This window comes from Athene noctua, chromosome 8 (assembly GCF_965140245.1).
Source record: "Athene noctua chromosome 8, bAthNoc1.hap1.1, whole genome shotgun sequence".
Classification (NCBI taxonomy): Eukaryota; Metazoa; Chordata; class Aves; order Strigiformes; family Strigidae; genus Athene; species Athene noctua.
This window is the reverse complement of record NC_134044.1, coordinates 25,345,213-25,371,492: the sequence shown is the minus strand read 5'-3', so window position 1 is coordinate 25,371,492 and position 26,280 is coordinate 25,345,213. Positions and strand designations below refer to the sequence as shown.

At 39.0% G+C, this 26,280-nt stretch overlaps 1 protein-coding gene across 1 annotated transcript in view; it reads left to right on the top strand.

Annotated features, from left to right (window-relative positions):
- The first annotated feature begins 288 nt into the window (after nt 1-288).
- The window catches only part of LOC141963000 (uncharacterized), a 202,978-nt gene continuing 176,986 nt past the window's right edge, over nt 289-26,280 (top strand). The window contains exons 1-4 of the mRNA XM_074911850.1: nt 289-371; nt 14,355-14,489; nt 15,126-15,235; nt 16,673-16,777. Coding sequence (XP_074767951.1) covers nt 289-371; nt 14,355-14,489; nt 15,126-15,235; nt 16,673-16,777 — 433 coding nt within the window. The remainder of the gene's footprint in view (nt 372-14,354; nt 14,490-15,125; nt 15,236-16,672; nt 16,778-26,280) is intronic.

Below are 26,280 nucleotides of genomic sequence, written 5' to 3'. Positions count from 1 at the left end.
GAGAGGGACCGAAGCGGCGTCGCAGAGGGGGAGAGGTGAGGCTGTCAGGACGCGGGGGGGTGTGGGTGCCGGCCCGCGGGGGCGGAGGGCTGCGCGGGGGGCGGGTCGGGGGCGGGCCGGGGCCGCGCAGCCAGTGGCGCTCCTCGCCGCCGCTTTAAATGATTTGGAGGGCTGGGGGGCTACTGCTGTGGCTATAGGGGGTGTGTTGCTGCTGCCGTCGAGCTGCGGCCGCTCACCCGCCGTCTTTCTTTCCCCCCCCCGCCCCATCCCCGTACCCTCGGTGGCGTGATGGGCGCAGGGCTGCTCTGCCTGTACTTCTGCCTGTACCTCTGCCTCTGCTGGGCGACGGAGCCGCGGCTGCAGCGGGGCATGTGAGTGGGGCTGGGGGGGGCTGCCTTTGTCTCTCGGGGGGGCTGCCCTGGCAAGCACAGCTCGGTGTGCATCCCTGCCATAAAGTAAGTTTATCTGGGCTGCGGCTTTCGCTTACCCGAGGGGGTGTGCGTGTGTGTCCCCTCGCCCCTCAGCGTAGATTTTCTGATCCGTGGAGTTATTTTGGAGGGGTTACTCGGGAGACTTGGAGTCCCCGAGGGAAGGCGGGCAAGCTGGGTTTGCTTGACTTTGATTCCAGATCTGAAGGGAGCTTCAGAGGGCGCGTCGCTATCACTGAGTCTCTTCCTTCTCATCTAAAAAGCAAAGGGGTGGTAGAGCTGAGCCTCGCACAGCTGCGCTAGTCCGGGCTTTCTGTGGGGCTGCGGTGAGCTTTACCTGGTGGGGAGTGGCAGTAGAAAAATCAGAGTAATAAAGTGTAAATCCAGGCAGGAGGAATGAGAGACCACGAGCAGGAGGAGGTGAGAGCAGTGGCAGCATCCCTCGGCAGCGGCCAGCACAGCTCCTCTGCAGACACAAAGGAGTTGGGGCCACATGTGGACGTCCTGGTGCTTAAGCAGAAGGAAGTTTCTATGAGGTGTTTTGCGTGGCATGAGCAACAAATTTGTTGTAAATGCAGGGTGACGTGTTTGTCAAGAGGATAGTTTTCTGGTCGAATTCTAAAGTAGCATAGCTGACAGCATGCACAAAAGCTGACAGTTAAAGTTTTTGCTTGTTGAAATAGAAGATAAAATTTCTGGAAACTGTGCACTGCTTTGTTGGGCACCTTTCGCTCTGCAGAGCTCCTCTTGTATTTTTAAGGAATGTGTCGTCCCTCCCTGTCCCCTTCGCAAGCAGCCTGACAACAGCCTTTTCGCTTGTCTGTGTATACCCCAATTTCTAACCTCTTTTCTCTTCCTATTTTTTTGACTTGACTTCATTCCACCCTTGTATAATTAATTTGCCTTGTATTTGGTTCCAATTTAGTTATTTCTTCTGTCACAGAATTGAAATTCCCAAGCCTCTTGCTCATTGGTTTTCTATGCAATATCTTGTAAGTATGTATTTACTAGAAGTGCTTTTGTGGTGGTTTATATTACTCCATTTTGCTAGAGCACTAGAGTATCCATCACAATGTTTAGAGAAGTCAAGTTCATTTTCTGGTAAAGCATTTTTCTTTTTAAAAAAGTGCTCTGTGTTTTTCAGGCATGCTTCTTGCTCTCTTCATAAGCAATTACTCTACTATGAGGAAGAATACCATTGGCCTACATTAATCTGTTTGTATTTGACATTGGTAATAACTGTGATTCTGCACTTCTGAAGCTGGAGGTGATGTTAACTGCAAATTGCCTCCAAACAATTTTTGTTTGCTTTTATCTTTTTAAAGATAGTGCCACTGAAAGAATCCAGGAAAACATTCCCTTCTGGGAATGATGCAGTATGAGGATGTTACCACTGGGTTTGAAATATTGAGAGCAGCAGTACACTGTTAGCCCACAGCAATCAAAAAAACCCCACCCAGACCCCCCCATACCTGTGGCAGAGCCTTGAGTGCTTTTCCAGAGAGGCATATTTCTGCAATTAATGTAATTCTTACAGCTTTTCCTGAGCTGGGGCAAATATAAGTATCACCCCAAACTTACTTTACACTATTTAGGGACTTTATGGTTGATGTAAACAGAAGATGTCATTATTCCTTAGGAGTAAGCCTGCCAGCTTTCATCATGAAAGGGTGAAATGTCCAAATGGCCACTTTTCATGAATTGCCTTTTTCCAGTAATTGTTTTGTTCTTTTGACATTGGTCATCTGCAGTCAATGGGATAAGAATAACTAATGTATTCCTTGAACATACCATGCCGAGTGCTTTCTTCTGTAGCATTTGCTGTTGTTTTGTTTGAGATCTGATGTGGCTGAGGATATACGGGATATTCATAATTGTTTTCGTTCTGCTGTTAACTTGAGTATTTGCTCCTAGCTAAAAATGCAAGAGATCTGTGTGGATGTTGGTATTCTGCTTCCAAGCCCCCTGAGGAGATTTAATGTAGAACAGATTATAGGATGACTAGCTATTTCCATCAACTATGTTTCCAGACAATTAGCCCTTGATGATCTTGTATTAGAACTTTAGGGAACACTGAAACAACCAGAGAACAAATAGACAGTTTTCATTGAAAAGCATGCTATTTAGGCCTTGAAATGAGGAATTAACCATCTCGTCATAAAAAGAACAGTTTTTTAGCAGCTCACTTTGCAGTGAGCTCTGTAGTTCAAAATTGGAGTATATAATGACACTGCAAGTGTGGTGTGTGCTTATCTAGCATCGAGTTTACTTTCAGGATCGTGTTTTGCAGAAGGCTGGGGGTAGGTGTGGGACAGTGCAGGAATAGTAAGTAAGCATAGAAGGCTTGAGTTACTGTCAAGTGGTAAATCCTCTCCTAGAGAAATATTCCACTACAAGTTTTAGCAGTGCAATTGTTTGCCCATAGTTAACTATACAGGACAGAGCAAAAGGCAGGGGTTGTTATGAGGTATGTGCTAGGAACCCCATTTGTGCAATAAATATTACCTTTCAGAGTTAGGATGGAGGCATGGCTCAAGAATGGATTCTTCTGTTCCCAAGCGACATGCGAGTGAGGACTTCTTTGAATAAGTCATGAGAGAAACTTTATCCCTGTCAGCATAAAGCCTGTTGACTTGCTCTGTGGTTTTGCAGGTCCAGGATGACATCTAAAGAGTGTGATTTGGTTTTAGAGGATCCAGTCACAATCTTGCAATAAAATTGTTCTGTTTAGGTTTTTTTGACCACTCAAATGTTGCAGCTGCATATTTTCACTCTATCCATGAGCAACTAAATTTGATCCTGTTCCAAGGAACACCTGGATTTAGAGCTGGATTCCTGGCTGAGTAACTTGTTTTCCAGCTTCTCCAATTCTGTGGGGCACTGTAGACTTACCTGTGCTCCTCTAGATACATCATATTCCCAAAAGCAAAATCTAGCATTCAGATGGTATCCACATTTGCAACACTCCAGTAAACTTGGTCCTTTAACAGTTATTGGGCTACAAAGATACAGACTATTTTTGCACCATGTGTCACTGCAAACAGATCATCTGGACACTATTTCAAAGTGATATAAATACTTTTTTTAGGTATAATTAAAAAGGTGAAGTTCACTGTTTTGAGGACTGGAATGTATTTCAAGATAAGCTGCTGCTGTACAAAGCATTTCCATATGAAGAGATGCTTCTGAATTTTGATTGCTATAGTGGAACAAACTGCATGTCACTTTGAATATGTTGGAATGCAATGCAGAAAACAAAGTAACGGGAAAAAAAATGCTTCTATAAAGAATATGGTGATACAGCTTAAACTTGGAGCCTGGAGTTTTGTTATAATACTGTCCAAATGATGTGAAAAGTAGGTTGTGTAATAATTTCTTGGTGAGAAATTGTCTCAGTATATTGGCTGTTTAGCCAATACACTGTATTTTCACCTCCAGTGATGCCAATTTGCAGGTGTGAGGAAAGTTTGTATTTCTATCCTTAAATAAGGGCTCACAGGATGTTTTTCTTTTGGAGCTGAAATGGGTAATGTAGTAGAATCTTCTTCCATGTCTTTCAATGGGATATGCTGTGTTCAGAGATTTGATAGTTAAAAAAATTCAGACCACAGGTTTTCTAGTGAAAATAAGGACCTGATTGGCCACTGGTGCATTTAAATTTGTATCTTACACTAAGTAAGATTAAGTTAAGTGTGTCTTATCAACTCTTGGTTGAAGTGTTGCTGGCAACCCGGAGTGTCTGCCAATTTCCGTTGTAAACTACTGAATTTTAACAAGATTTTTTAGCTGAAAGCTCAAGTAATTCTTCCTGGTCCTGTCTGCCTAGAATCTATAAGATTGCAGTATGCCCTCAGTACTTCTGAACAGTAGCTACCTCCAGCCTTTGAGGTTTGGATAATGTGATACTAGCAATCATGGTTTAAATGCTCTGGCATAAAATTAGGGCAGTTTTGTCCTCTCATTTTACCACCACCATCAACCTTCTCAATCCTTTAATATCCAGTAGTTCTTTCTCGAAAAGAAAAATAAATATTGAAGACAGAGATGTTTTTCATCTTTGTGAATGTGAATGTCATGCTGAACAAAAAATAATCTCTAGTTTATGCACTACAGTATCTTGCCACCAGATAGAGCTCGTGCTGGTCAGCATTATAACACTGAATCACATTTTTCAAGAGTTTGCACTTAAAGCCTCTGTTTCAGAGTTTCTAGAGGGAAATTAGTTTTGAATTTAGTCTTTTAACAGATGGTAAAAGGTTTTTTATTTTTTCTTCCTCAGTATATTCATTGGCAGGAGACTTAAAGATAACGAATGAGTGTCATCATGGTATAGTTCTTTTCTTGATTTATGACGTGTTTTCCTGCTCTCCAGCAGACATATGAGATGAAGACTTCCTCCTGAACTCTGAAATAGCCATAAGACTATGAAAATACACAAACATAAAACGTGATAGACTGAAGTTGCTGTATTTCTCAAAGATGAACATGAGCTCATGATTGACTAAATTATTTTCAAGTTTTATAAATATCTGTTTTCATATCAGATACACCACCTATAACAGATTTAGAAATTTTCTGCCTGTAGTCACAATAGCTTATATATATTGTATGATTCCTAAATCTGCAGATTTAAGGTAGGTAAGCCCCTGCTCCCATTCACTTTTAATGGAATTTGGCTTCTTAAGTTACTCTTCAGAAATGCACCCTAAGAGGGGAGAACTTGTCAGCATTCCTTTAGGTTTAATGATGCTGCATTATGAAATATTGACATAGTTTATTTATTTACACATACATTAATTATGTATATATACTGTGTTTTTGCCATATTTCTGATTTCTAGGAAAATTGCTTGTTTTTTGCTTTGACTTTTCTTCTATGTTATGTCCAGTTCTGCTTATTTATCATAGGTCTAGGCATGCCATGATCTAGATATGACAGAACATGGAATATTTTTAATAAATTAGAAGAAATCTCCTGGTAAGATTATTTGGTAATGTAAAACCTAGTCATTAGATGACTCGTCAGCAGAACCTCCTTTGAAAGTGGTGCTTTGGCTCTCAGTTAACAGACCATGTTGCAGGCTTGTGTCATTCACCAATTAAATACCTTCTCTCTTTGAACACAGTTAATAGATTTCCTTCTGAAATTCAAGCCTGCTATTGCTTACATACTCTCTAAAATCTATTGCTTTTAATTTATTTCTGAGGAGAAAAAAATTTCCTTTCATTACTGCTAAATCAAAGCATTTTAAAATTATATACTGAACATATGTATTCTTTTTTTTATTACTTTAGATTCCATGCTGGTCTTGGTTTAAAACTAGTCATTAATTGTTCTGGAGGTAAACTTGAGATTTCTGCCTTTTGCAGAAGACGATGTATGTTTTCAGATATAATGTGTACACAAGGTGAGCGGTACACTTGGCTGTATTTCAGTGCCTTTGACCTGTGGATGAATATTTGATCTCACGTGTGTGAAAAGTCAGAATGCTGACTTCCTTTTGTGTTCTTTAGTAGAAATACCATACTGCCTTCCCTTGAAGTCAGAGCAGAACGTGGTTCAAATTGTTGTAGTAGAGAACACTATGCCCAGACTGTGGTTTTGTGTATACAAATTAATTCAGTATTAAAATATATCATAATATCTTGGGCTATGCCTGAGAAGGAGGCTTTGTGAAGTGTTTCATATTGTTTTATAACAACACACACACCCCTCACATTATGGAATACTTGCATATTTTGGGCATAGTCTTTTCAGGTGAGAATTTCTGTATAGGAAATGAGTTTTCATACACCTCAACTCTTACAATACTCTTCAGTGGTTATTCTTCTATATGTAATTCCTAACGCTCTCCCTGCCTGACAGATGCATCATCAGTGGTAAAAAATACAGTTTCATGAACTTCTTACACTTGTATTCTTCATGAGGCAAGGTTTGTTCATCTTTTATTTTGTCTGTAAAGTAACACCAGGAATCTGTGGGTTATTTAGAACTACAATATAAATTTATGATCTGAAAGATACAAATATTTGGTGAGTTTTTTTCCCCTGTTTATTACTGTTGAACACTAGTCCACTAATCCATGCTTGTTAGTTGCCATGTTTTTTTGTGGCTAGAATTCATAAAATATTTTTAGCTCTAACAAAGTTTTGTATTAAAAACCCAAACAAACCTAAACCTACCAACCAAGAAAACAAATGGGCGTTTGCATCAGTGGTATCAAGCTAAGGATTTATAGGGGATTAAAAGACTTGAAATGTTTTAGCAGTTAAAACATGGCATGTAGGGACTTCTCTTGCATATATTACATGTTACTTCAAAAGTAAGCTCTCAAGAAAAGAGGATTTGGCTCTAAACTGTTAAAATCTGACATCCACCAGAAAAGTGGTGAACAATTCTTAGGTACTGGTTGCCAAACTGAAACTGAGGATTTTATTACCTTATAACTAGTTTCACTGTCAAGCAATGTGGGACTTGCTGTAGACCAAAATGAGCTTTTTCTCCTTATGACACAAGTGGTGTGACATTTTTCAGTGATTTTTATTTTAATATTTTTAGCATCGGGTCCTCTTGTGCCTTCTTGCCAAAAGAAGCTCAAGGCACATGTACCTGGCAGATTGACTGGGGTGACTCTTATTATACACTCTTCTGCAGCAGAATGATTGAGATAGGCTTAGTTAATGTGAAATTTCATCAAGAGATGACTGTTGCTACTTGATGCTTTTGTCTTTATTTCACATTTCTTTTATCTGTGTTTTGTCTGAATTCTGGACAATTATTTGCTTCGTCTTAACAATGAATATGTTCAAACTATTTCTTAGCTTCCTTATATGGGAGATCACATATGGTTTCTGAATTACATTAAAGTTAGATCCTTAGGACAAAGGTCTTGAGACTGTCTGTAAAGCATCCTGTGTGCTAGAAGGGTTTGTTGGTGCTGTGTGAGGTTTGTCAGGCCTGGTCACTGGCAGCGATACTGACACTGTCCTGGATACTGTTCTTTAAGTCACTTGTTTAAAAATAACCCCAGTGTAGAAAGCAATGGAGGTACACAGAAGGCATCTAACAAAGAACGTCATGGATTTAAGATGCTAATATCAGGTAGTCTCTGCAATTATTGTGCTATTATTTTGGTAGTGGATTTTCTTTGTTACAATAAGACTCATGCCAAAGCAGCCATATTCTGGGATAATCAATTGTTTTGGGAACAGCAGGTACAAGTAATGTGCACGCTTCCCTAAACATGAATGAAAACAGTCATTTGGAGGTTATCAGGGTTGTATGCTAAAGTGGTGATATTACTATTGCTATCCTTTGGGTATGTGCTTTACCTGATGCTTTACCCAATCCTACAGATGGCACTTGGTGCCTTCAGAGGTCAGACAGCAGAAGAAACCATAAAGTGGATGATGTTGCTTGGGGCTGAGGCTGTGTGATGGTACTTTTCTTTAAAAAAGTTTTTTTTTAAAAAAAAAAACTCACTCCTTAATTTCAAATGCAAAAAAAGGTGACTTGGCAAATCATAGTTAAATGATCTGGATATACATGTTTATCTTCTGCTTCTCTTGCTAACCAAAATAGATTTTTCTGTCTTGGGGCAGGGAGGAGGGTAGTTAAATAGAAGCTAAACAACAGACGCTGCACTTTGATAGCAGTAGGAACTAAAAATCTTATTGTTGTTATAATAGCTGAGTGTGTAATTAATCATCTCGTATTGATTTGCTCTTAATCTAGATGCAGTGCACAAAGGCTGAAAGAACTCTCATGTTATTTAGCTGCTCCATCTAATCAAGGAGAGGATGTGAATAAGACACAGCAGTGCATTAGTAACCTGTGGGCTTAGGAGAGTCTTCTGTGGTGGACCTTCGTCCACAGATCCAGAGAAAAGTAGTAATAATGAGACTTAATCTAAATGAGTTTGGTGTTTACAATCCATATCCCAGAGGGCATATAAACATCACAAATATTGATACAGGATCAGTAGAGAGCAGGGATTGATTAGTGGTCAAGGGAGCAGGATGTCCTAATTGTCTCTGGTAGTGCTGATTAATTTTATCTGGGAAATGTGGGGAAATGAGCCTTAAAATAGATTAAGGGTAGAAAGGGGAGCTTGACAGTTTAAAAAGGAAGAAAATCCTTTTCTGTCACTCCAGCCTTTGTGAATTATTGTTGCTGTTAAGCAATATATATCTAGAGACAAAATCTATCTATATCTTTGTTTCTATATAAATAAATATATGTAACTTGTTCTTTAGACCCTTTGTTTCTGTGGCCTGTTTCCTAATTTGACTCTTTTTTGTGTTCAGATGAAATCTGCTTTTCTGTCCTTTCCACTTGAGATGATATTTATAGCAAACTTTTAATCAACATCCTGTTTGCATACAACATCATGTTGCTGACCTTTTCTCCTCTACAGTGCAGCATGTTTCTGCATGCTGCCAACCTGCCTTTCTAGAGGTCTTGTTGTAAGAAGCTGGGGATGTTTTGCTTGCATGGCTGGAGGTGAGAAGAGATTCGGACAATTTTCTAGCCTGAGAAGTTTCTATCCAAAGCCGCTGTAGCAATGTACAGCTATGTTCTGATCAACATCAATGTATCTCTAGAGCAGAATCCCTAGTTGTCATCACAGCAGTGGAGAATTTACCCCTGACTATAATCTTGGTTTCCTTAAGGAAAGTTCTTGTTTGATCTTTTCAAACTACACCTGGTACTAAAAATTCAAACTTTTAATAACGGCATAAAGGGAGGGAGCACTGACCAATTAGTGTTTTGAAAATACAGAATTCTGTCAAGTTGCTTCTTATGACAGGTTTTATCTATTGACTGTTTCATGGGAAGATCAATAGTGTTCAGGCTGCAGATTCTTCAGCTGAGGCAATGCAGGCTACAACATCTCATTTTTAGGAAGTTAACAGCCTTCTGGCTTAGTGTAGAGGGTGGTGTCATTCACTTAGTCTCTGTGGAAAGACCTAAAATCAGACAGCCAAATCATTCTTTGCTTTCTATTCATTAATGTTTTGATTTAAAGTTTGTGCTGTTGAAAGAAACCTTTAGGGATATCTTGATGTGTGTTTGCTCTCTCGCTACCATTAAATCTACCTACCTTTATCTTCTTGATTTGAGCTGGAAAGAAGTGGATTGATAGAATGAGAGATTTACTTTAATTGTCATTCAAAGAGCCAGGTGTTAGGATCATGCTAGGCAGAGTAAGAAAATATCCCTGTCACAGATATATGATGTAGCTTTTAAAATGGTGGAGCTGTTCCCTTTCTAGCTCTCGTGTGTTTAGTTGTCTTCCCATCTCCTCACCCCTGTTGCCCCTTTTGGACCACATGTGCCAAGAGTGTCTGTAGAAAGCTGCCTCGCTGCTCCTGTAAGCAGATGAACTGTACCTGTAACTGTCTTTTTCCTTTGTTATGTGAAAACCATGTGCATTTCATCACAAGAGCCCATCTATTGCTATGCAGAATTATTTATGATAGGGTGAGTATGTGTAAAAGAGCTTGCTACACGGATATCCTCCTCAGACTTGCAGAATCATGGGTAAAAATAAAACTGCAGAGAACCTGACTTGGGAGATTGCAGACATTCTGTTTCTATCATCTAGTCTCTGCCATAAGTTGTGGAAAGGCTGCAATCCCCTCTCAGGGGAGCTCAGTTGAGGTGATACTGGTGGTGATGACAGCTTGAGGTGGAAGATGTAGAATTGCAGCTCTGGATGAATGACCACAACCGCAAGTGACTCACTGAGGTCTTCATGGATGCTCTCTGTGTGTCCAAATGCTGTGAGATGCTGGGTGAGGCCATTGAGCTTGTGGGCTGCTTCCTGGAACGGGCAGCAAAAGGCTAGTGAGAAGAAAAGCAGTGAGCATGCAGTGAGACTTTGCCTGGATAACTGCCTCAGTAATGGGGCTCATGGACTTCTTGAGCCATGTATGCTATCTTTGTATTTAATAGACCTCCATGGGTGATTTTTTTTGAGTGTATTTTCATATGAAGATACATACTACATTGAAATTCTAAACACAGGGATGAATTATATCCCGCCTGGAGATGCTTTTAATTTTCTCTGAACTTTTCCTGTTGTGCAGTGGTTCACAGACATCACAGCCATATGATTAGCCAAGGCAGCTCTCACTTCATGTTGGTCTAATTATCTGTTCATTAGAATCTTAAGTCTTGAGCTGGAAGTATGTAGGGTGTCTTTGTTTAAAGGGCAGTCTCCTAATGCAAATATTAAGAGAGCTTTCTGGCTTGCCCCAGTCAGACTGACAAGGTAATAATAGCCTTTGTGTTAGTCTTGGCTAACAGAGAGCATCAGTATAAAAAGGTTTTAAGGGAGTGGTGTATCAATCAAATCATAGAATATAATATGCATTTGTGTGTTTTGCTTGTTTTAACACTTAAACTCCCATTAAGAAATACTTCCCGAATGTGAAGGGCATGGGAGTAAAAATGGAACTTTCCTCCTCTAAATACACCGTTACATCCACTTGAGGCTTCAGGTTAGTCTTAGATGGCCTCTAGTTAATAGACTGCCATAACGCAAAATTGCATTTTCAATAGCTGTAGTCTTGTTCAAGAAACTCTTCTTAAGTTTACAGGTAATGTATCCGAGAGCAATGAATCAGATGGCTTAAAAACTGGTGTGCTGTGACTATGTGTGGGGGAGTTGTGAAGATGGCTAATTGTTGGAGAGGGCATGTTTTATTTCCCAGCTTTGCCAGCAGAGGATTACATGTTATGCAATTGCTGCAATTTAATTATAGTGTAGCAGAGGTTTTGATATCTGCCTTTAAATTATCCCAAGGGCATCTAGGAGGAATGGCTTACTTTGAATAAATCTTAATAAACATATGACTTTATGCTGCTGGCGTGTTTTGTTCTGTGAGTGCCATTTGTTCCTATTAACTATATCATAGAAGTCAATACAGCTATTCCTGGAAGCATGGCAATATCACATGAGTAAGAATTTATAGGATGGGCTCAGTATGTCATTACAACAATTGTCAGTTTCTCTCTTTTATTTATGGAAGAGCGATGCATATGAATGTACTTTTATCTGGAAAGTTTTAGGCAATTCTAATAAAAGGAGATATGCATGAATTATCAGTACATGATGTTCTATTCACTAGAGGGAGAGTCATTTTAAAAAGCCAGCTAAGTGAGGCATGGTTGCTAAGTAAGGCGAAGGTTTTATTAGACCAACTGACGTAATGGAAAAAAAGCAGGCAAGATTTTGGGCATACAAAGACCTCCTTTGGATGTGAAACAAACAGCAGACTTTGTGCTCAGAATGGCTTGGGAACAATTCCTCTGAATTTAAGCAAAATATATGAAATGGTGAGGTAATGTGAGAGGAAGGCATAGTTGGGACATGTGGGAAGGATTGCTAGGTAATGGAGATGACATGGGGGATGTGGAGGAAAGGTGATTTCTGGAAGAATTTGAGGTAATCTGAAACTACGTGGCTACTGTCTTCTGTCTTATGGTGTTGGCAGCTGCAACTAGGATGGACTCAAGGAGTGGAAAATAGGAGCAATATAGAAAATGGACTCTGTGATGGAGGAGGAAGAACATGGAGCAACATGGGAGGGATGTCCATTGAAAGTGTGGCTTAGGATGATGGAGATGAGCAGTTCCTCCAAAGACTGGGATAGATAGGTATTCTAGTTCAGGAAACTAATTTGTGTCAAGATGAAGTTTTCTAGTACAGATTTTCTCTTTACTCTTTTTCCATGGTGAGATAAGACAACCACAGCAGATAGTTGTGGACTTTCTTTCATAACTTCCTTTGTGTAGGCTGCGTGGGGGGTGGTTGGTCTGTTTTTAAAATCTGATCTGTTTCTCTACTGGAGTGTCCTTTTTGGACAAAGGTCCTCTTTACCCTGAGGTGGACAGTCCCAAGCGTTCCCCTCAGCTGGATTGCTGCAGTGCCTGTGGGAGACCTGGCTGGATTTCCCGTTCTGGAAGATGGAGAGTCTTCTGCACAATACTGGGAATATTGTGGAGTGGCTTTGATCTAGGCAGGCAGGGTTTCTTCCCAGTATTTAGCCCACCGGTAAAAATTATCATGCTGTGGTATTTTTCTGTTCTGCACAGGCTTAATTTAATGATGTTTGTAAACTACCTGAAGACCTGCAGATGAAAGATGTACTTTTTTATTAGAAAGGCTACCTTGCGTGGTGCTCAGACAGTAAAGTACTTTGGGCCTCTGAGATGCAAAAGCACCATAAATCTTGAATGAGATATTAACAATATCCAGTGTAACTGATGGTAACTTTAACCGCCAGGCAGCTGTTGGGCTATAACAGTCCTCTATCTTATTAATGCAAAACTCCCTTTTGTTTTCTAGCACAAGTTCACATTCATACCTCTGTCGATTGACAGAGGAAATGAGTGTGTCAGCGTGTTACTCTTTGTTATTATTATCTAGCCTGAAGAGGAGTCTCAAAGTGAAATTTGGGGAAGGACTTGTCTGTTAGCCAGTGTGACACAACTGCTGAATGTTGTTTGCCACTTACCAGTGTGGGTATAGGAGGTGCCTGGTTCCCCCCTGTGTTTTAGTCATTGAGGCTTAAATTTACAAAGTTTCACCACTTAGAGCAGCCTGTCTTTGGGAATTGACGATTTAATAATTATGTTAACAATCTGTAAACTACTCAGACAAATCACTGAATTTCATTTTTGATACAGTAGGCTCCTGCTTTAAAAGACACCAAAAAAATCCCATGTTCTGTAGCTTTAGTTAGACCTGCATGTTTTATGCAGTTATTTTCTGGCATGCAGCACTTCCTAATTTACACCAGGGCAAAGGAATTGTAATAAGGTTGGCAGAATCTCTGAAAAACGATCAACATGTGCCCTTTCTTTTGACCCTCCATACCTCCTGAAATTCTGTTATTTTTGTAACTAGTGCTAGGTAGCAGGATGAAGATTACATATCATCCTACAAAGCAACGCTTTTATTTTGGTCTTGTTATTTTAGGAATAATCAGCAGAGAACAAGGATACTTCCTCTTACAGATTTCATGTGCTTCCCTGAGGGGACTGATAGCAAAGGGAGGCTCTTACAGAATATACATCTTACACAGCAGTGGTTTAGATAAATCTTATCTGCCCTTGAATCAACAGTAAAGCTTCCACTGGGCTTGTGTGGAGCCTGAATTTTGTTGTACGTTTGTGTACTGTTTTGAGGCAGGCGCTGTATTTTCATTGTGTCTATGTTGAGGCTGCTGTTCAGTAGCTTTGAGCACTGGAGGTCAGTGCCTGTAGCTAAGTCTTTGATTCCCACCCTGGCATGTCAACTGAAATAGGGGCTGTTGCATGTACAGAACCTAGCGGGGGGGGGCTTCCAGCAGTCTCAGTGTAGGCAGAACCTCTCGGGCTCCCTCACCTCAGTCATCTGCTCCTCAGCTTGGGAGGCTTTGTCAGGCAGTGCCTTGTCTGAAGGGGTTACCGTAGGCTGGTGTTATCGAGAGACAGCGAAGAGCATCTGCTGAGTCGTCAGTTAAATCCTGCTCCAACACTTTAGCGCTCATTTTCTGGGAACAACATACAATTGTGTTTTGCCAGCTGGGCCATTCATGTAAAAAAGCTGCCATCAAGAATGTGTTCGTGCTAGTGACTTGTGCGACCAGTACAGTAAATAAATTGTGTCTCCGTTAATGTCTGTGGACCATTTGCTGTTCTGAAATGGTTGGATCACAATTTGTCAGGTGTTTATGGAGACTGTATTTTTGCAAGAGAGATGTTTGATCTGTTCAAGCTGAGAAAGGTCATAGAACTGCAGGATTTTAAAATAGCAATATAAAATCTGTTTCAAACTTATTAACTGTTATACATAGCATCAATTTCTTTGTATTTCTCTAGACTTCTAAATTTTGTGCTAGAAATAATAAAGTATATCTTTTTCTTTCCCTCAAGGCCAAATGTCTGTCCAGTGTTTGAGCTGGCACTGGTAGGGCACCAACAGCCATGTGTTCAAGCCTTCAGTCGTATGGTCAAGATGTGGAAACAAGGTTGCACAAGGAGGAGGTGGTGTATGAGCTATGAGAGAAGGTAATACATTATCTATCGTTATGAATGGATTCTGTTATTGAACTTGGTGCAAATTCTTTATAACTTTTTTTTGTGTGTGAGAAATTGTAATCTGATCTGAAATGTGTGTGAATTAGTTATGGATATAGTTAGTGTTCTGCTGAGGCTTTAAGTCTGTTATTAGGGAGTGGGAAATATACCTTTTTTCTGTGCTTTGGGTGGGTCATGAACTTCTTGGCGGGGTTTAGATCACAATTTTATATTATCAGAAAATGCTCCTGTCTCATCCTTTTTCAGGTGAAATCCAGCTGTCAAGTCAACTACTTTGAAAAATTGAACTTCTTTCTATTTCTGTCATATGCTTAGAACTGATGGGAGATCTGACTCCCCCAGCAGCTGAAACCAAAATTGATTGCAAAACAAAATTACTCACCTCTGATGAATTTGTATTCAGGCTAGTCAGAAAATATGTGGACGTATTATATTAGAGCTATTGGATGTTATCAGCATGTGTTTTGCTATATTTGCTTCATTTTTAACAAGAATTACTGATAGGGGCTGAAAAAGTGTATAGTAAATATGACTGGTTTTACCAATGAGATGTGAATAAATGGAATGGGAGTTGTGATTGTTCTCTTAAACTTGTTCTCTACAAAGGTCTGGGTACTACACAGTTTACAAGCAGGTGTACAGAATGGAGCATCAGACTGTCTATAAGTGCTGCCCGGGATGGGTCCAACATGACAATGAACCTGGCTGTTTGCACTGTAAGTTGATGGCAAAATTGTGACAAACCAAGTGAGATGACATGCCTAGGCCTTAATTTCTTAATGATGCTTGCTTCTAGAAAGTTGGATTTTGTTTCTTCCTGTTTATAACTGGGATTTCCAGTTATAAAGAGGTAATCTATTGATGGGGAAAAACTTTTTAAAAATACAAAAGCTTTCATATGTGAAAGTACCAAGTATCTAATTTTAATCTAAACAGTGGCAACTGAATTTCTGATTATAGTTGTTGCAGCATATTTGTGCCAGCCTGGCTTTGACAGGCCAACCAAATTTATTGCTGTTACCCAAATTATGCAAAGAAATCTGCTGTAAGGCACTTGTTTCTTGGACGTAGCACTCATTTCAAAGTCTGACTGTTTTTGGCTTTTTCTCTGCTGCTGTTGCCATTGAAGCAATTGTGTTTCTACCCTATGGTTCTCCATCCGATGAGAAGCTGTTCCTATCAGTAATTTCTAATCATGATTGGATGTTTTCCTAAAAGATGGAATTTAATTTAAATTATAAAGAATTAAATTATAAGGAAGCATTTTAGTCACTGTTAACAAGTAGAAGACAGCAATCTACTCAGTGTTTATTTTTCTTACTGTTTTGTCAGTAATTGTATTTTCTGTATGAAAGTTAACAGCTGTTCCTATGTATTTTTCTTAATCTTCATACCAACTCGAGGGCTGCATTCAGAGAGCTTGCTTTTATGATTGTCTCTTTGTATTTAAAAAACAAAAACAAGCCTGAGAGGTATTCCTGTTAGTTTCAGCCTGAAACTATAGATCTAGTGTGCACCTGTTTAGTTGTAAGAAGTCAAAGATGTGTTTACAATCTGCATTTTAATCTCTGGTGTAAAGGAATTTAATGTATTTGAACACCACTGACAATATAAAATTTTCTTTCTGAAAGAGCAGTGCAGACCTGCTTTGAATTCTTTAAGGTACCAAAATGGTTGAATTATTCTTTTATATTTGATACTCTGCAAGTTTGGCTCAAGTATGTAGAATTAAATTTATTGTAAATAATGTTCTCCATTGGAGGAGGGGAAATATTGTAATTCCCTTGGACATATGTAACATCTTTTAGTACACCAGTGTTTCTTAACCATTGCTGCATTATTCTCTAGCAGTTCAAGTCATCTTTCTGGATTCAGGCAGTGCTTTGAGTCCTAAAACTGTCTTTTGCCTCTGAAGCACATCGGGCTAAACTGCATTATCTTTATAAAAGATATCTTCATATCAACATGGTAGTTATACCCATGATAATAAGTTCTGTTGCAGTCTAGCCTTTCCATTTAAATAAAAAGCTGGGGTTTTTTTCTTATTTGGAAGTTCCTGTTACAGCAGGAATATGGCAGGAAGAGGCAGTTCTGGAGAATCCTTGGCACAAAACCAATAAAACCCCTTGTTACATTCTGTTTGTGTGTACTAGTGCTGTGCTCTGCTGGCACTTGCTTCAATGGAGGGAAATGTCCTGAAGCAGGATCCCAGATGTGCCAGTGTCCTGCAGGATTTCAGGGTCCTCGCTGCCAGTATGGTGAGTCAAAACATAAATTCTCGAATGCATCTGGTGTTTGGGTAAAATGCATGTTTAACAATATTTGTTAAAACATGAATATTTTATTAAAATTGATTTAAAATTAAAGTTGCCTTTGTGCTCTAACTGGTTATTTGGTTGTTCTCTTATTTTCCAGCATTTGCCTTTTTTAGTGTTGAATTTTAACAAAGCAAGATGAAAGTTTAACTTAGTTGCTATCGGATGAGTTATGTAATGGATAACACCACTGAATATCAGTAATGGTGTCCAGTGGAAGATCTTTCTATTGTTTCTCAACTTGCATGTTCTCGTGGTGCTCTTGCTGAATTTCTCAGCATTGCTTTTACCCTTGTGAGAGAAAACTCAGAGTCAAACCAGGTTGGGCAATAGGTAAAAAATGTAGCAAACAAACCAAATGGGATTTCTTCTGGTGCATCTGAGAGTAGGAAGGCTGGTTTTACAGATCACTACCAAATATGTCCTGTATTCTTTAAACAATTTATGTACCTATCTTTCATTTAAGTAACTGTATTCTGGCATATTATAGATTAAATTCTATGTGATTTAGACTAGCACTAATTCTCAATGGGTAACTTTTTCTCTCATATGCTGGTTCACAATCTGATAAACCCACAATGGGCTGTCTTGTAATTTATGTGAAATAAGACCATCATATACTGTGTAAAGCTCTCAAACTATAGAACTGCATCCATTTGGCTTCTTAACGAGGAGGGGGGAAGTCAGAGTAGGCTGTGATTGGGACAAAGGATTTCCTTTGTGTCAGGCAAATGATAATTTCCTTTTCAACTGAAGCACATTGTGTTTTGTTCAAAGAAAGCCAGATTTTTGAATATTTCATGTTTTTACTTTTAAATTCTAATATGCTCACATCCTTACCTGGTTTGTCTGACATGAAGTTTAATGAGAAGGAACGTAACTAGTGTTTACAACAATCCCTTTAAGAGCTGAAAAGCTAAGCTCTACTCGATATATGGCTTGTATCATGCTTGCTTCATAACCGCTGTCATAATCTTGATCTCTGGGCTTCAGCAAGGCTTATGTGATAGACTGGGTCTTGTGTGGGCTCACTGCGCCAAAGCAACTTGTCTGTATGGGTAGCAGCCTCCCTCAGTGAAGGTAATAAAGCATCTGGAGCTGCAGCAGGCATGGTAAGTGGGAAATGCAAGTCAGCAGACGTTGCAATAGGGTAGTTTTCATTGATGCTTGGTCATAGATAACATTTTTTCATTTATAAGCAAGCATTTAAATAAAATGTGGAGCTCTACAACGAAGATTCTGCTGACATCAGACTCTGGTGTGCCAACATCTGCCTTCAGACATTAGTTCAGTTAAGCAGACTCCAAGGGAGATGCTGTAATTGTCATTTCTTCACTGCCTATAGAAACAACAAGTTTATATATGTAACTTGATATGAACCAGGGTGACACCAATGCAGGCTACTTTGTTATTGACTTACAGAGCTGCTGCTTCAAGGTAAGCAGGATCAGGATCTCTAAGGAACCCATATAATAAGCTTTTACCAAATGCAGTATAAGTCTCAGAAAATTCTAAACTGTCTTTGCTAGTTTTTTCAGTCTCCTTCTGTTGCTTGGAAATACCGATGACACTAAGGCATTTCCAACAGGCAGATTATGTGGGTGCCACATGTGGATAGCACAGGTCAGATTTTCAGACTGAAATGGGATTGTGCAGTCTCTATTTCACAGGTTGGTGACTGCAGACACTGTAAAAACAATGTGAGGTATCCAGCAGCTCTTGCTCTTTGCAGTTGGGTGGAACTTTTATCTTGGTGGTTTGTCTGCTTTCTATTGATTCCTAAGGTTTGAATGGAATTTCAGTAGTCATCATTTTCAGGTTTATACAGTAGCTGCTATCGCAGCCTGGCAGGAGTGAGTTTATAAATTAAATTCTGAAGGGAAAAACCTCCTTTCAGAAAGAACGCTATGGACAATTCACCTGCCTAACAAAAGCAAGGTAATTTAGAGTGTAAGGCTTCTTAACCGTTGCAGGCATCTCCAGTCAGATGCTTGTGAGATTTGTATCATGTTTGTTGCAAGCAAAACTAGAGAAAATGTACTGTGGAACTAGCAGCTATAGCTTCTGTTTTTCCTGGCTGATGTGGGAATATTGCTCTTTTCATAACTGTACTTGCACTCATTTGAACAGAGTTGTTGCATGTATCCCATTTTATATCTCCCCCTCTCCAGCCTCTTTGCTTATCTTCTGTTTCTGTCATTCAGTGATGACAGCTAATTCTAAAGTTTCAGTTGTGCAGTGACTCTCATGGTCTCCCTGCTGGGCACTATGATTCACAGACAACAGACAAAAAATTAGTACAAAAATATTATTAAAATCAGTTACTCTTAAAAAAATAAATGGGAACATACATCTTGAGAATCTTCTAACATGGCTTTTCCTGTTTGAGTTTATATTTGCCATTAAGTTAGTAAGTAGGTCAGCCTCTGGAAATCAAGTTGCTATGTGCTTTGTCCTGGTCTGTTCTGCAGAAAGTTTGTGACAGATCGTCGAGAATGACTTATGACAGCCCAGTGCATCATAGCAGTCTGTAGCAGAGATAATTATTCACAATGGGCATGATTGCATCTAATGACTTTTTAAAGATACCATGTGGTCTTTTAGCAGCCTCTAACATGACATTATTTCTGATTAGATGCTGAAAGGGTTATGATTCCTGTAACAAACTTGACGTAATTGTGACTAGAAATGCATTACTGCATCTCTTGTACTTCACTGCATAGTTTTATTATTTTACCCACACAAGCAGCAATAAAAACTTAGAAGAAAGATTTATGAGTGAAATGGTCGAGCTCTTCATATAGCCATTACAGGGATTCAGTAACAGATTGAGCTGTCTCTTTCATTGTCTGCTGCAATTTGTCTTGTAATAATAGACTTATATCAATTACAGTGTAAACTTGCAAGCTGTATTTCTTTCTATTTTAACTTGCTTGGAAGTTGAAATTCCTATTTCTCTTGAGTCCAGTGAAAGAGAAGACTTGTTACAAAAAAAAAAGTAACGGTAAAATGAAGCACCAAGAATAAAATCTACTGCAGTGCTGGTTTCATTGTTATTCACTAGTTGTCCTGGTAATCTTGTTCAAGGCCTGCTAGCCACCTGAGCTGGACATGGAAGTAAATTAATTTCATTTACCTTGTTTAATTCAGCACTGGGACTTGTACTTGGACGTGCAGCTAGTGAAAACATTCCAAATTCTACAAACAGGGGCAACTTTATTTACTCCTTGTGTACACAAAATTGCTCAGTGCAAAATGAGGGGTTAGTTTTGACTCTTACATGTTTTGTCATCAAACCTCAAGTTATTGATCGATTTGCCAAGTGTCTCCTGCTGGCTTTAATACTTCAAGTAAAAGCAGGAGTGAGAACTGAAAAGGCTTTATAATGTATTGACTGAAACAAAATCCCAGCATTACAAGTGTTTTGGAAGAGGCTACCATAATTAGGAAAGAGTAACTACAGTTGAGCATTTCTGGGAAGATGGGTGTTATCAGAAGATGTTTAGAAGGTGAGGAATGACCAGGGCAGTCTTGTCAGGCAAGTCATCTTATGATGACATGATGTTTGTCATCTCAGCTTAATCATTTGAAGAAAGCTGAATGCAATATTCCAGTGTTTAACAGATTAAGTGTCAATATATTTAAATTTTACGCTGTAATGTTTGCTGTAATGCAGGTGGAATTTTAAATTCTTTTACACTGCCTGATGTAGATTACTAAAGATTGTGTGCTTGGGAAGGATTTACCACATCTTGAGAGGCAGTGTGGTCTACTGAATATACTGAATACACTGTTTGCCTGATATTTGAGATAAGAGCATTGTTGTTTTTTTTTACCTGCCACTGACCTTGGATATTGGTTCAATAACTTCTAGCAAATTATACCACTAGGCCTCAATTTCTTTGTATATGAAATGTTAGCTCATTCCTTTGTAAAGTGCTTTGAGACCTAAGTAATTAAGCATAAGATAATAGCATTGGAATGTGTATATAAAGGCAAAATGCACACTGCATGGGTAGCTAAAATGAAATGCTTATGAGATAGATATTCATCAGTTCATTGACTAGCTGTCAATCTCTTCCTTAACTCTGGTCACACACTATTAAGATATTGAACTATATAAAGATTCTAGTAAACAAAAATGTCAGCACCTCCTAGTCCAGGTAAATGAGAGTTTACACTACAGAACTACTTGAAACAAAGCTGTGGGGTTGGTTTTTTTTAAACCATTGATTAAAATGGCATGAGTTCTGATGTATCTTCTTGCAACTAAAAATACTATCTCATTCACTGTGAAAAATTTTCTTCCATTTTCCTCTAGGAAATATTTCTTCCTGCAAAGAATTATTTGATAAAATTTATGATTAATGTCCTGTCTGCCATTCTGGTCTCTTGTAGAGATGCATATTTTTTTCTTCTTTGAGACCAGAGTCCTAGATGAGCCTTACAGGACAGTATATATCCATGAAACAGTGCCACAAATTTTCATTCTTGTAGGGCCGTTAAAATAGCAAATGGCAACCTTAAAACTTCCATGTTACACATAACATGATCTATTACACATAGAGATGTCTTTAGTTTTCATGGATCTTTGTTTCCCAGCAGAACTAGATAATGTTTGCATATTTGTGAGGGTAGATTAGTTATTCACATGCTTATGTAGTGCTGCTGATAGCAAGGCCCTCACTGTTGCCAGGGGTTCTGGCATTTTGTTTTCATGTTTTGGTTATGAGTCCCACATGGTTTTACCAAAGACAAAATTTTTAACAAGGAAATTCTCCATTAGTCCCTAGGCAGAGTGGAAGAGGATGGTGCAAAGATAACATGTTCAGATTGATCTAGTTTAGTAGATGTAATGTCTTTAAGATTACCAGGTTTTTCTCCTGTGCTACCACAGTCATTCTCCTGCTCCAAATGATCAGTCTCACTAGTGAAATGCTAGCAAGCTGGCAAGGGAAGCAGAAATGCCTGATTAGGCTGCTCAGGATAAAGGTACCTGTCCTCGGGTAGAAAGAAACCTTGTGATCATCCTCTATTCCTAGTGGGGCCTGCTCTTCTGTTCTTTCTCTGCTTCTTTTCAACTCCCCAGAAAAATGATCCATCAGTCCTGTACCATTCTGTTCTTGTGATTAAGAAGCACTAGCTGACAGCAAATATGAAGGTGTAGATGTTTTTGGTCCTTTATAAAGGAGCACCAATGTCATGTGAGCTTCTGACAGCCTGAGAGCAGTTAGCTGCCTTGGTGTGTGCTGAAGGACTTCAGAGTTGTGCAGCCGCTTGTGCCAGCATTAGGGGCTGTGGTAATGAGTATCTTTTTTAGCATCTGTCAAAGTAATAAAAGTGCCGTTGTACTAGAGCATCCAAAACCCTTCCAAGTAGTGCAATTTGAAAAAGTGCGTGTGTTTTTTAAACAACAAACGCTGCTAACAAGGTGTGTTGACGTGTTTCATCAGAAGAGTAGGCTGTGATGCTTCCTTTCTGCTTGTGCTGTGTGAACCACACAGGAGAGACGAGCAGCATGAGGCAGTTTCATATGATGGTGCTTTACTGTCATCTTATGTGGCAGGTTGTTTATGACCAGCAACTAATACTTGATGTTGTATTAAGGAAGTAGTTGCTGCTGACATCTTAGCCAGTTCTAAAGCAAATTAATTTGCTTTAGCAATTCTAAATTTCTAAATTTCTAATTTAGCAATTCTAACTTCTAAAGCAATTTAATTCAATGAAATAGCTGGCAGTCTAGGTTTTAAACAACCTTAATATAAATTGATCATTACAAATGTAGAAGCCCTTGATTTAGATAAGTGATCCAAGTATCCAGTCAGCATTTATCTCTTTGCTATAATTCTTTCCAACAGTTCTTTTAAAACTGTTTCAAAGGCTGTTTCAGGTGATTTATATTCGGTGTTGAGTGTAACACTGCCCGACCTGTATTGGAAAAATCCCCCTTATTTAACGTTAGATGTTTTTGGATTTAAAGCCCTACAGTTGGCTAGACACCTCTACCCTTGCTAAAACTGCCAGATGTGTCTTTGTATGGCATAGCAAGTTGTATGTTTAACTTGTGTAGAGTGGTCCTGTAGGCAAGAAAGTCAACCCAAAAAGAGATCTAGAAACCTGCTTGGTCTAAAATAAGGATGACCTTTTCAAATTTCTCCTCACTAACTAAATATCAGTATCTTATTTCATATCAAGGTACTGCTGCTATCACTGTGTTAGTCCCCTTAGTCTGCATCTCTTCACCTTCCTTGATATTGTCTGTAGCACACGGCATCAGGTGAGTTTTTACCAAATACAGCCTTTGTATTTCTCAGTGTATCAGCCTCTGTCAGCTTGGACTTGTCAGGGCTAAATTGGTGTCCTGCTGTCACTGCTGCTTTCATTCTGGTGCTTCTTAAGCAATCTGCTTCTGGGTGACTTTGGAAGCTGTTAGCATGACCTGTTTCTGCCTTGGGTGGGGGCTGTGAAACCTCACAAGATCTACAAATCCATTTTTGGCCCTTCCAGAAGCAATATAAAAGCTTGACAGCACTAAAAGCTGCTTTGATGGCACAGAAGTCCAGAGAGTCTATAAGCACAAAGGCAACTAAGATAATGCTGTTCAGGTCAAAAAGTAGAGAGCAAGGTATGAATGATGAAAGTATACTGTCCTTGCATTTCAAAAACTGTTTCAGGTCTCATGTCCATTCAAAAACATGACATGTAATTCTTTAAAAGACAGACAATACTTGCATGGTTTGTAAATCAACTGAAATAGTGGGATGGGGATATTCAGCTCTGTCAAAGTAGCTTGAGAGTTCACAGGAACAATTGAGAAATATAGGCACAAAGCCAGCTCTTCCCTTGGGCTGTCATAAGACACTTGGTCATTTTTAGTAACTAGGAAGTTAGCACTAGATATGTACAATTTATTTAAGCAAGTACTTCAGTATGCTTTCCTGTTTCTTGTGCTTGGAAATGGTGGGTGATTTTTGTTTGGCTTTTTTACTGCATTATTTTAATTCATGCTTTGTCAGGAGCAAATCTGGATAAAAGTTGAGTTTATAAAGGGTTTTAAATAAACCAAACACTTTAGGCAATTTTATGTGGTTAAGCAAAAACATTTGCAATAGAAAATATGCCAACAGGACTTTAGTGTTTAAAATTAGTATATTAATCAGAGCAGTTATTTATAGTTAGTGAACTGAATTGATTGGTTTTTTCATTGATGACCTACACTACTTAGCACCAATCGATCTCATCCTGTCTTTCTTGTAGGAAAAAGGAAAAAGGGGAAAACATGGTAAAGTCTTCTGATGTAATCTTTTAGTAGATTCTGGTCTCACTGGACAGTTGGAGACCTTCACCACTTCAGTGATCTAATTGCCTTGAAAATGTGAGAAACAAATACGCACTGGTTGATTTTTATTTTTTTTTTCTGTAAGCCTTAACATAGCATATAAATTTCATGTTAGATTTTAAAATGTTTTTAAAAAAAAAAACCCAACTGGTTTAAGTATTTCTAAAAAAAATCTGTTTCTAATGTGTAATGTCAACCCCTTACATGTAGGTGTATCAAAACAGTCACCTGCTGCCATTGACTAATGCCTTCTGGGTTTGGTCTCATGGTAATATACCTTTCTCTAATCTGTCTCCTGTATTCTGCACTTTGATGGCAATTGATAGGTATCCTGACACTTCAAACAGATTGTGATTTGAATAATAAATTATAGACGTATATAGTCACAAATTAATACAAATGTGATGTTAGACCTAAATATAAAATGTCACAGAGCTGGAGCTGATTAGAAAGCCATGATAAAGATGAGTTGAATGTTATTCTGTGCAGAGACTTAGAAAAGACAAATGTAATGCACAAAACACTGCAGAAGGTCCAAGCTATGTATAATCTCTCAGGAAAGAAGTTATGGTTAAGATAAAATGACATTATCTGTTCTAATGATGAATAACAGTTGATTTGGAGATTAATTCCAGTTGCAAGCAAGATCCTATGAAGGATTCAAAAAAACCCGAAAGCACAGCTTCCTCCAGGCTTTCCATTTTCTCTTCTTTGCCATTTCCCCTGTGTTTACTTTCCTCTTCACACACACCTAGTCTTTGCCAGTGTTGTCTACGGGAACACCTTTCAGCATCCGTAAGATATGAACCTCTACAGATAAAAAGCCCTTTAAAGTAGCCACTAAAGAGCTAGGGGGAACAAAAGCTTTGTCATTTTAAAATGGGAATGGTAAAACACTGATTGAAAAATCATGACTGGCTCTCACCTAGATATGACAGGATATAATAATCAGCCCATCTTGCTGAAATGCTCTTGAGTGCCTGGGCTTCACAGCCATTAGTGCAAAGCGACAGGTAGACAGACGGCAGTAGTGAAACAGCAAACAAGTATGTCAAAAGTAAATGAACCTAAGAATAACCACTTGAGAGCGAATTCACCCTTATTGTCTTTGGTACAAAAGGCTGTTTACTTTGGACTTGCTGAAAAAGTAAAAAATAATGGAAAAAAACTTTGTAGATGCTAGCATTTATGTGATGTTGGTTCAGGAAATAGGGTGGCAAACCATGGCAAAGATGAATGCTGTGCAGAGATGCTTGCAGGTATGTGTCCCCTGTCTTCCCTGCCCCCCCCCCCCCAAAAAAAAAAAAAAATAGCAGACCGTGAGTCTGTAGAAACATCTGGATTCTATTACATGACTCCTGCTAGTCTCTATGGGATCGTGGGCAAATTTGAGTATCCAGCCTGCCTGTTTCAGTGCAGTACAGAGATGTCTGAGCTAGATCAGTTAGGTCAGGTAATAAAGGTGAGTTTAAATAGCCCATGGTACTGTGGCTAGACTTCTGCCAACACCCGGTTCATGCAGTTTTTATGTAGCTCTGTATGCAACCCCTGTATTAAAAAAAGCATCTAGATAATGTAGGGTTTTAACTGATTTGGCAGAATATCCAGCAGATTTTTATCTGTATTGATTTATTTGGGGAGGTTTGCAGAGTGAATTTTGAGATGGTTGCTATGCATCTCATTCTCCTCTCAATAGATAGCTGCTCTCCCCTTTCTTTAATCCTCTGTGCTCAGAGTCAGAGGTCAGGTGCTTCTGTCTTCTGTTGTGCTTTCTCACCCATCCTCAGAAGTGATTAGACTGTTGCGTGTTTCCAAAGAAGTACAAATAATAAGAGAACTCTTCACAAACAAAGCTCAGTTGACTGTTGCTTTCTATTTCAGTGGCATTAGTTTAGCCTGTTGCTGATTTCTTTGACTCCCACGAAATGTTTTTGAGGCATTGTCATTGCAATATTTTTTATAGAAGTGAGGAAATAGAGCCTTCTTGAGCAGCACTTCAAGGATTATGACCGAGTCAAATTTAGGTAGCTCATTATTTTTACTCACCTAAACACTTTGACACATGGATATGAAGAGGTTTTGAATGGGAAAGAAAAAAGTATATATG